An 11,658-nucleotide genomic window follows, 5' to 3' on the forward strand; every position below is an offset into this window, starting at 1 on the left:
TAATTTAATTCCTGTAATTCCAAATTAATTCCGATAGTTCTAAGAAATTCAAAGTAATTTTGGAAAGAAATTATCTTCGATAATTCAAAAAAAAAAACTAATAATTTTAGAAAAATTCCAGTAATTAATAATAATTTTAGTTATTCTAAAAAAACTCCACCGAAATTACAGAAATTTTAATTATCTACAGTAATTACGTTGTTTTCAGATTATTTCTTATAATCCCAAATTATTTTATGTAATTTCAACTTAATTTACGTAATTCCAATTTAATTTTTTTGAAATTCCAAATTTTCAAAAAAACTCGTCTCCAACAACTCCAAAAAGAATTTTAGTAATTTCAGAAAAATTGCAGTAATTTCAAATAATTGATTATGTCTTTTTTTGCCAACTTAAACAGTCGATAACTTAAAAGTTACCTGTCACCAAAATAAATATGAAACGGAATTCTAATATTTATAATTTTTAACCAAGGAAGAAAATATGTTTTGTTCGTTATTCTAAGAGGCGTTAAAATGAGTAATTTTTAGTTTCAAAAAATTTAATAACAAATTTTCAAAGTATGAATGAACTGAAAGGTCGTTAACTTGAAATAAAGTGTGTACAACTAATTTCAATTCCAATAAAAATTCCACAGTAATTCTAATTTAATTCCTGTAATTCCAAATTAATTCCGATAGTTTTAAGAAATTGAACGTAATTTTGGGAAGAAATTATCTTCGATGATTCAAAAAAAAAATCTAATAAATAATCCAAAAAGAATTATAGTAATTTCAGAAAAATTACAGTAATTTACAAATAATAACAGTAATTTCAAATACTTGCAAGCAAATTCGATTAAATTCCAAAAATTTGTACAACTAATTCCAGAGTTTTAAGAAATAATTCTTGTTATTACAAAAAAAGATACGAATAAGAATTAACTTTAACAGGGGATCAAAGCAAAAAAAAATTATTTGCAGAATTATTAAAACTTTTACTTTAGCAAAATAAGTTTTTTGGCAAGACATGAATTATGTATTTTGCAACCAAACTAAAAAAAAAAAACATGGTCGGCATAATTATTATTTTATTCTCAAAATAGTATATTTGTCACTAAATAAATAGTTCTTTTACTAACGTGGTAGCAATAAGTTATTTGTTTATTAGCGTTTGCAAATGATTTAGTAGATTTTTTTTTCAATTAGGTATTAAATTATTATGTTTCAGTAGTGTTGTAAAATTTTTCAAAAATTATAATTATGAAAGCAATATTTTATGAAAAGTTTCTAAATCTAAACTTTGAAACAACTTTTATTGTTGAATTAATTGATAATTGATAATGTTTTCGAGTGATTGTACATAAATTTACAGTTTTACATAATTTAATAGTTTGGGAACAGATCTAATAATTTGGTACTACAAACTGAATAAATTGGTTATAAAAAGTTCTTTTTTTTTTCAAAGAGCAATGCTAAAAACTATAATTTTTGCATATTATAGAGCAAGTAACTACTACGGTTTCCGAAAGCGAACCCTTCTCTGAAATGAAATACGAACTCGGAATCCCTATCGTGGACACTATAAGTTTGCCACTCGTCGAAGAAATCAAAATAACTCTTACTGAAAAAACTAACGAAATCGACGATGATTTGCCACCAAAACCTCCACCACGAACCTTCGGTGTAGTCGATTTAAACAAACCGGCTTATCCAATCGACTCACCAAAACCGAATATTTCTGAAAAACTGAAAGGGGATTTAGTGCTGAAATCAACCGTTTTCGAGTTTCCTGAAACGAAGCCACCACAAAATAAGTATTTTGAACCGAAGACAGCATCAACACCGAAAAAATCGGAGTTTAGCGAAACTGAAGCAGTGGTACATAAAAGCGTCCCTAGTTTTGAATTACAGAAAATGAGTGAGAGTAAAATCTCACCGACGAATTCAATAGTGCGAGTCATGATTTATTCAAATAAAAATAAAGCCGGGAAGAAGAAAAACACAATTACTGCTAGTAAGTTTTAATTTGAATTAACATTGCACCAAAATTTTTTTTTTTATAGAACGAAGAAGAGTTACAGTTAATGATTTAAATCCTCCCGATACTCAGGGGTATTTATACCAGCGTTTACGAAGTAAACAGAACCAAAATGTGCATTGGGAAAAAAGATGGTTTGTTTTGTTGGGTAGTTGTTTGTATGGTTTTAAAACGAAAGAAGATCCACGAGCTGCATGTCTTATTTTTCTCTCGGGCTTTACTGTGGCTGTGGCCAGCGAAGTAAGAACAAATTTTTGTGTTTTATCAATTTTTTATCTTGTTTTTTTAGGTGAAATCCCGCTCGAATGCGTTTAAAGTCTACCACACCGGCACAGTTTTCTATTTCTCAGCCGAGGATTCTGAAGCCCTCCAATCATGGATCGAGACAATCACCGCAGCCACTCTCAACAATGACAGTCTTAAAATCACCGATGGCTCCCTCTACTCCGAAACGGACGAATCAGACACCGAAAAATCGAAAAAAATCGAAAACAACCCAAAATTCAACTCGTTAAAAAAACTAAAGAAACAGGAAAACACCAGTGGTGGTGGTAGTACAAGTTTGGACCGAAAACGCTTCTTTAACAAATCAAGCAGTCATTCGAAAAATTCACTTCCTGTCCCCACCGCCCAATTCCGCTCCTATCGAAAAATTAAAACCAACGAACCGAGTGAAAGTGTCACCACTGGGAATTTTACATCGCATGTGGCGTCGTTTTTCGCACACAGATCCGAAATTCAGTCGGTTCCGAATTTGACTGTTGAACAAAGTCAAGAAAAAGTCAAATTATCGAAAAAACCGTTGAATTACGTTCATGCAAGTAATCCAAGTTTGTGTAATATTAACGATTTTCATGTTCCGAGTTTTCCGAAGAAGAGTTTCAAGCAGTGTAATGAAAATTTGGCCGGATTTGTGACGTTGGAAGAGCTGATGATCAAGCAAAGCGAGGAGAAAAAACTCAATCCGTACAATATGGCCGATGATGTTTTCATCAATTTGAATTTGATCAAACCGGATGTTGTTTATGGTAGGTTGTTGTGTGTACATCCGGGGAAAAAAACTATTCACATTATTGTTAATAAAATTAAAAGTAAATCAAAAAAAAAATTATTACTTCTAAACAAAGCAAAAAACCCAAAGTGGTAAATTTAATGTAATTCTAATTTAATTCCTGTAATTTCGATAGTGCTAAGACATCCAACGTAATTTTGGAAAGAAATTATCTTCAATAATTCCAAAAAAATTTAAAAATTTTGGAAAAATGCCAGTAATTAATAATAATTTTAGTTATTCTAAAAAAACTCCACCGAAATTACAGAAATTTCAATTATCCATAGTAATTCCATTGTTTTCAGATTATTTCTTATAATTTCAACTTAATTTGCGTAATTCCAATTTAATTTTTTTGTAATTCCTGTAATTACAAAATTTATCTGCGATAACTCCAAAAAGAATTTTAGTAATTTCAGAATAATTACAGTAATTTACAAATAATACCAGGAATTTCAAATAATTGCAAGCAAATTCCATTAAATTCCAAAAATTTGTACAACTAATTCCAGAGTTTAAGAAATAATTCTTGTTATTACAAAAAAGGATACGAATAAGAATTAACTTGACAAGAGATCAAAGCAAAAAAAAATTATTTCCAGAATTATTAAAACTTTTAGTTTAGCAAAATAAGATTTTTGGCAAGAGATGAATTATGTATTTTATTTATAACCAAACTAAAAAAAAAAACATGGTCGGCTTAATTATTATTTTATTCTCAAAATAGTATATTTGTCACTAAATAAATAGTTCTTTTACCAACGTGGTAGCAACAAGTTATTTGTTTAGTAGAGTTTGAAGATGATTTAGTAGATTTTTTTTTTTAATTATTGGACTTCATTTTATATAAATTATGTTTCAGTAGTGTTGCAAAGTTTTTTAAAAATTATAAATATGAAATCAATATTTTATGAAAAGTTTCTAAATCTAAACTTTGAAACAACTTTTATTGTTGAATTAATTGATAATTGATAATGTTTTCATCAATTTGAATTTGACCAAACCGGATGTTATTTATGGTATGAATTAACAAATAGCTATTGTTAATAAAATTAAAAGTAAATCAAAAAAAAATTATTACTTCTAAACAAAGCAAAAAACCCAAAGTTTTACGCTAACACTGCAAAAGAAAATTCTGTAATTAAAAATTCATTATTTTCACCCAGTGGAAAGAAAATTTAATTTTTCTCTTGATTTTGAACTTGCAATAACACTATAGTCTACAAATAATAACATGTTTAATATACTTTTAATCGAATTATTATTTTTATGTTAACTTACCTTTAATTAAACAAAAATAATTGTTAAATTTTTCCATCACTTCACACTTTTTTATTACTGATGATTTTCCTGCTTTCTGCCTCCGATTTAAAATTTATTTAAATTAAAAATTATTACCATATGGATCTAAATAAGTCTTAAAAACATTTTATTGACTCGCATTTGGACTTCTTTTTTAAAAATTTAGGGAACATGAGTGACGAAGATCGACACCAAGGTTTTTGGGATGAAAATTTGTTAGTAGGTGACTGTTGGATTGTTATAAAGAAAACTGATCCAAAAAAGTATAATAAACAAAGTAAAATAACTCATTTTTAATTTGTTCTTTGGCGTTTTTTGTGTTTTTGTTAATTATATATTTCGTGAACTGGACTTTTTTAAATATTTTTTTTGAACTCAGTGCCTCAAAATTCAGCTAAGGTATAAAAATCGTGTAAACTAGTTATTTTTTCTCTGCGTTTTAAATCCCATCACATTGGCGTTTTATTTTTTTGACAACAATGTTGCTTTGACATGAATTAACCCAAGTTAAATAACGAAAATGTTTGTGTTTGGCAGGTCAAAAAAAACAGCTTTTAGAAAAAAAACAGTCATTTTTAACAAAAACAATCATTGTTAGAGCTTGACGTTGTTAAAAATGACTGAATTTTGACACTAAACATACGTTTACTTTAAAAAAAAAATATTGTTTATTGGCGTCGTATGAAATAATATTTCAAAACCACTGTTATTCCTTATAATAAGTAGGTAGTCGGACATAAGATGAAGAATGATGAACAAATTATTAAATTGTTAACGCATGGAAAGAATTTTCAAAAATGATATTCCTAACAATCCTTGTCTTCAAAATTTTTAGAGAAAAAAAGTACGCCCTTGAATTTTTTTTTTACTAAGTGGGCGCACTAAAACGCTATTTTTTTCTCAGGGGAAGTCCCGATCCGCCCGAAAGAGAAAGTCGAAGTGGAGGAAAAAGGCCACTCTCGGAACGCTTCCGACTCGCAAAAACAAGACTTGGGTAGTTCTTGTTTCGGAAAACGTCTCGGCTCTTTCAAAAAAATCCACAAGGAAAGCGACGACTTTGAAACTCGCACTTCAACTTACCCTAAAACGGCTAAAGGTTTTGACCAAAAATTGAACAGATCGCTCCCTCGGACCCACAAATTGTCCGCGGACGTTTCTCGTTACGCCTCCGATAGAAATTTATCAAGTGAGCGAGGATACGAAATGATTTATTGTCCAGAAACCACAACCGATGTTCAATTTGCCCAAAATCGCAATTTGTACAAAGAGACGCCGAAAAAGAGTCACAAAATCAAAAAACAGAACAGTTTTAATTCCTCGGGGAAGTACACTAACAAAGTCTCAGATTCGTCCAAAGTTAAATTAAAATCGGCAATCCAATACACGCCCATGTGTTTGCCTTTGTCACAAGACGACAAGTCCAAACCAAAACTCGCGTTCGAACTGAATTTGGACGAGAAGAGCAACAAGGGAGGGAAATTCAAACAGATTTTTGGTAAACAAAGCGAGGGGAAGAAGGAGAAGACGTTTTTGGGCTCGCCGAAACTACATCGAACCATTTTCCGGAAAAATAATTCCAGTTCGGAGCTAAATTGGCCATCTTCGTCTCAGGTGAGTTGATATACAGGGTGGCCCAGAACTCTGTTTTTCTTCGATTACTTTACCACTAAAGAAGATAACGAAATGCGGTTTCTTTTGGACGATAGAAATTCATTTTTTCTATGGTCCAAAAATATTTTCGTCATTATAGGTAATTACTATATAGGGTGGCGCAACATGGAACACCCGGTATATTATGCGCTTATTTGAAAGAGTTTTTAATTCTAAGAATATCCATATGAGGTTTTATGGGTCTGTCATGGACCGTTTACCATTTATGGGCAATTTTATGAAAAAAAATTACCAGTTTTGTCCTATTTTTTTTCAGACTGTGGTGTCTCAAAGCTCATATTCGGTTGAAAATTCGCCCCCTGAACCACCACCAGTGAGTATAAGTCCACACGCTGATTATCCAGGGTTGGAATATCCGCCGGTTTTTGAACCGGAAACCTATTCTCTTGCCGACCCACAAAGCAGTTTGACGTTGTTGCGCAAGCAAGGCAAAAGTAATAACTAGATTGTTTCGTTTTTGATATTATTTCTTGTGATTTGAGCCATAGTTTTGCCATCAAATATTTGGACTTTTACGCTTGCCTGATATTCAGTTGTTGTTAATACTTGTAAAGGAAACACCATATATTGTTGTGATATTAAAAAAGTGTCAATTACTAAGTAGTTAGCATTGTTTTGTAGTTAAAGCTTGGGGAAAATGTTTTAAAATTTGTTGAATAATCGTTTTAGAGGCAAACGGCTTATTTTTTATTCAATAATGAATACTTTGGCAATATTAGTATTGATATTGTGGTTCAGGTTTATTAGTTTTTAAACTTGTTATTAGTTAGAGAAATTGCAGTATTATTTGATATATTTTATTCATGATGTAATTTTTAATTGCCAATATTTTGTCTATTTGTTACGACCATTGTGTCTCAGGGGTATTGGCTAATTTAAAAATGTTATAACTTATTGATTTTGCAACATATCTGTATATAATTTGTAATATTTATATTTTGCTTTTTACTATTTTAAGTGCCAAATTAATCCCAGTATGAAATAAAATGTTTATATAAAAAGTACTTGTAATAACGTTTCATTTCTACTTTCCCAATTCTTTTTTCAGCAGGTAAGTAATAGTTATTTGTATAACAAGGCACTAAAGTTGAAGTTTTTACCACAAACATGTCATATTTTATTACAAATACAAAAACATGTGTCAAAATTAAAAAAACTATAAAAATTATAAAAGTTAAGCATAAAATAACACCAATCAGTAAATCACATGAACTAATAAATACTAAGAAAAATGTAACACTTGGAAATCAAGACATAAAATACATTCAGAAAAACAATAATCAATAGAAATAAAAAATTAAAGAAATAAAAGTTCAAAATTTCGTGTTTCTCAACCAAAATCGTCTATGATAAAAATGTTTAAAATAAAATGTTTGCAAAATGAGTGTGTTTTTTACTAGACGTGTGCAAAAACAGCCGTGTTTTATACAAGATTTTTCCAATTTGGTTGTGAAAAGCATAGACATCCAATTCGAATTTAAAATATGTGATTTCAATAATTTTCCAATTTTTAACACTAGTGATAAAATTAAAACTAAAATGACATATCACAATGGTTGCTTTTCACAACAAAATTGTTAAAAAAATAGTTTAGCGCTAACGGAATAAAACTTATTCCGAAAAAATGTTTTAGGCCCTTGAACATGAGTAACACATCACAGCAATTTTAAAAAAATTAAATTATGTAAAACTTGAAATACTATTCAACTAACATTGCACACTACTTTGTCAACTTTCCTTTTTTATTGTATTTTAAAAATTTCGAATAATAAGTGTCAAAAAACGGTGTTATTCATATTAATTAAAAATTGGTAAATATTTAAAAAATATTTTATTTCAAACCTTCCAGCTATAAAAATTTTACTCACCAATTGACTCATAAACTACGAAATACATAAAAGATGTGGGTTGATGTCAATTTCTTATTCATTTATACGACACTTAAAGCCTTGTTTGCGCCACGTCAAGTCAATCTGGCCATGATAAAAAACCTGGACTATTAAAATAGAAGTCTAAATTTATCTCAAGTTGTAATAAAATCTAAAAAACGATTTTCTTTGGTTGCTTTTTCGTAGACTTCAATTATTAACACACTCGCTACGTTCGTGCATCAAATTTTGGTGTAAAATGTTGCGTTTTTTGTATAAAGTTAAAAAAGTTTTTTTTAATATAATTTACCTTATTGGTATGGTTTATTCTGCAAAATTTGTTAAAATGGAGGATATTGATTGGTGTATTTCTGGTACTTGGCGGATGGAGCGTCCTTGTTGCTATAGCAACGTTGGGGATAAATATAGGGGTTTCCAGGCGGTTTTCCCATTTCCAGTCAAGTCTAGAGCGAAGGACTTTCCTGGATAACACGTGAGTTTTTTGATATTTATTCATTGAGTGTAATCGCTGTAATAGAGTTGGTAATAGAAAGAACACTGGACCAGTTATGTGTCACAGTCGTAATCAAAATTGATGACGTATAAAGTACTTAGATAAAAATTATCTCGTGTTTTATTAGAAGTTTAAGTATCTCGACTTATTGACTTCTTGACTTTGCCGGCTATTTATATCGCTAGACGTTGATTTTTTCAAGAAATTCATATTTAATGAGCAAAGTTTATGTAATCGAACGAATTTTTTAAATGTTATTTTCAGAATGATGGAGCAACAAAGTGGTAAAAGTTTGAACAATAAAGTTAAAGAAGAAAAGGAAAATTTTAAATTTAAGGAATTTTTCAAAAATGTTTCTTACGAGAACTTTGTTAGATTTATGTACCAGCCCAAGGATCCATCCAGTTTGGGAGTCATTCGGTTTTTGTTTGGTGAGTTGGAAAAGCTTTTGTGTGGGCAAGAAAAGTGTTTCAAAACAATGGTTTTCAATAAAATTGCTTTTTTACGATTTATGTTATTTATGCTTCAAAAGAAAGTAATTAAAAATTATCTACTTTAATACAATAATTCAATAAAATAAGTGAAAAAGCGTTTTTTTTTAAACGTTGAAGTTCACATGAAAATAAATCCTGTTTTTAGTGCGTTTTTCAGCCAGAAACGCCAGAAAATCTGACGAATTAAGCCAAAAATTGTGATGTTTTTGAATTTGCATTTTGTTTAGGCACGTTTTTGTGATAAAAACAGATTATTAATTTACCTTGTTTGGCTCGATTTAATTCGTTTTTGAGTCAGAAAGGCATTTAATTCACAAGATCTCTTGTCAAAACATGTTTAAAAAAACAATAAATATCTCGTTTTTTGAGCAAAATTTTGTCAAAATAGTGTTTATTTTTCTATTTTTAAGTTTTGAAGCACGTTGTTGAACTAAAATCTCGTCGAAATACGAGTAAATATGATATTATTATCTTTGTTTTTTTAAATGTTTAGCACGTTTTCAGCTAAAAATACAATTATTTCAAACAAACCGAAAAATCACTTAATTAGGCCAAAAAAGGTGTTTTTTAAGCGTTTAAGCACAAAAACGAAATTATTTCGCAAAATTTTGTAAAAAATAAACCGAAAAATTGTTATATTAAATACGNAGCTAAAAATTGTTAGTCGCAACAGAAAACAAAAATTCGCTAGTTGGAATAAAATATTGATAGAATAAAAATCGCTAAATGAACACAAAAATCTCATGATACAAGAAATAATTGAGTAAAAAATTATTTGTTGGAACAAAAAAAAATCTCTATGGAACAGAAGTTAGACAAAAAATTATTTGAGCCAAAAATCGCCTGTTAGAACAAAAAATTAAAGAAAATTTTTTGTCAAAATACTGTTATTTTTCTATTTTTAAATTTTGAAGCACGTTTTTGAACTAAAATCTCGTCCAAATACGAGTAAATATAATATTATCTTTGTTTTTTTAAGTGTTTAGCATGTTTTCAGCTAAAAATACAATTATTTCAAACAAACCGAAAAATCACATAATTAGGCCAAAAAAGATGTTATTTTTGTATTTTTAAGTGGCACAAGAACGCAGTTATTTCGCAAAATTACGTAAAAAATTTAGCCGAAAAATTATTAAATTAAATACGAAAGTGATATTATTTTTGTTTTTTTCAAGTATTTTAACATGTTTTTTGGATAAATATTTTGTTAAACAATCCTAGTAAGTCAGAATTATTGGCATTTTGTAAATCTACTGCAAAAAAAACTCGATTTTCGAAAAGGGCCTAATGTTTAATATTATTTTACTATTGTAAAGATCTCTTGACAAAACACGTTTAACAATCACAATAAATATCTCATTCTTGAACAAAATTTTGTCAAAATAGTGTTATTTTTTATTTTTAAGTTTTGAAGAACGTTTTTAAACTAAAATCTTGTCGAAATACGAGTAAATATGATATTATTATCCAAAATATCACATGATTAGGCCAAAAAAGACGTTATTTTTGTATTTTTTAAGCGTTTAAGCACAAAAACGCAATTATTTCGCAAAATTCCTTAAAAAATAATCCGAAAAATTACTAAATTCAATACGAAAATGATATTATTTTTGTTTTTTTTTTCAAGTGTTTTATCATGTTTTTTGGATAAAAATTTTGTTAAACAATCCTGGTAAATCAGAATTATTGGCATTTTGTAAATCTACTGTAAAAAAAACCTCCATTTTAGAAAAGTGCCTAATGTTTAATATTATATTACTATTCTAAAGATCTCTTGACAAAACACGTTTAAAAATCGCAATAAATATCTCATTTTTGAGCAAAATTTTATCAAAATAGTGTTATTTTTTTATTTTTAAGTTTTGAAGCACGTTTTTGAACTAAAATCTCGTCGAAATACGAGTAGTTTAGCCTTTTTTCAGCTAAAAATACAATTATTTCAAAGAAACCAATAAATCACATCATTAGGCCAAAAAATATGTTATTTTTGTGTATTTTTTAAGCGTTTAAGCATAAAAACGCAATTATTTCGCAAAATTTCGTAAAAAATAAGCCGAAAAATTACTAAACTAAAATCTTGTCGAAATACGAGTAGTTTAGCATGTTTTCAGCTAAAAATACAATTATTTCAAAGAAACCAAAAAATCACATCATTAGGCCAAAAAAGATGTTATTTTTGTGTATTTTTTAAGCGTTTAAGCACAAAAACGCAATTATTTCGCAAAATTTCGTAAAAAATAAGCGGAAAAATTATTAAAGTAAATACGAAAATAATATCATTTTTGTTTTTTTCAAGTGTTTTATTATGTTTTTTGGATAAAAATTTTGTTAAACAATCCTAATAAGTCAGAATTATTGGCATTTTGTAAATCTACTGTAAAAAAACCTCGATTTTAGAAAAGTGCCTAATGTTTAATATTATTTATTGTAAAGATCTCTAGACAAAACACTTTAAACAATCACAATAAGTTTCTCATTTTTGAACAAAATTTTGTCAAAAAACACAAAATTTTGTCAAAATAGTGTTATTTCTTTATTTTTAAGTTTTGAAGCACGTTTTTGAACTAAAATCTCGTCGAAATACGAGTAGTTTAGCATGTTTTCAGCTAAAAATACAATTATTTTAAACAAACCGAAAAATAACATAATTAGGCCAAAAAACATGTTATTTTTGTATTTTTTAAGCGTTTAAGCACAAAAACGCAATTATTTCGCAAAATTTCATAAAAATAAGCCGAA

The 11,658-nt window shown here is 28.5% G+C and overlaps 2 protein-coding genes across 2 annotated transcripts in view; both read left to right on the forward strand.

Annotated features, from left to right (window-relative positions):
• The window catches only part of LOC123013286, a 14,033-nt gene extending 6,986 nt beyond the window's left edge, over positions 1-7,047 (forward strand). The window contains exons 6-10 of the mRNA XM_044411719.1: positions 1,483-1,995; positions 2,045-2,259; positions 2,309-3,047; positions 5,277-5,983; positions 6,300-7,047. Coding sequence (XP_044267654.1) covers positions 1,483-1,995; positions 2,045-2,259; positions 2,309-3,047; positions 5,277-5,983; positions 6,300-6,488 — 2,363 coding nt within the window. The 3' untranslated portion in view covers positions 6,489-7,047. The remainder of the gene's footprint in view (positions 1-1,482; positions 1,996-2,044; positions 2,260-2,308; positions 3,048-5,276; positions 5,984-6,299) is intronic.
• Positions 7,048-8,248: 1,201 nt separating this feature from the next.
• Positions 8,249-11,658, forward strand: part of LOC123013574 (vitamin K-dependent gamma-carboxylase) — a 17,168-nt gene continuing 13,758 nt past the window's right edge. The window contains exons 1-2 of the mRNA XM_044412185.1: positions 8,249-8,404; positions 8,690-8,856. Coding sequence (XP_044268120.1) covers positions 8,691-8,856 — 166 coding nt within the window. The 5' untranslated portion in view covers positions 8,249-8,404; position 8,690. The remainder of the gene's footprint in view (positions 8,405-8,689; positions 8,857-11,658) is intronic.

Source organism: Tribolium madens, unplaced genomic scaffold (assembly GCF_015345945.1).
Source record: "Tribolium madens isolate multiple individuals breed KSU strain unplaced genomic scaffold, Tmad_KSU_1.1 Scaffold_96;HRSCAF=242;Tcas5.2_LG5, whole genome shotgun sequence".
NCBI classification, from domain to species: Eukaryota; Metazoa; Arthropoda; class Insecta; order Coleoptera; family Tenebrionidae; genus Tribolium; species Tribolium madens.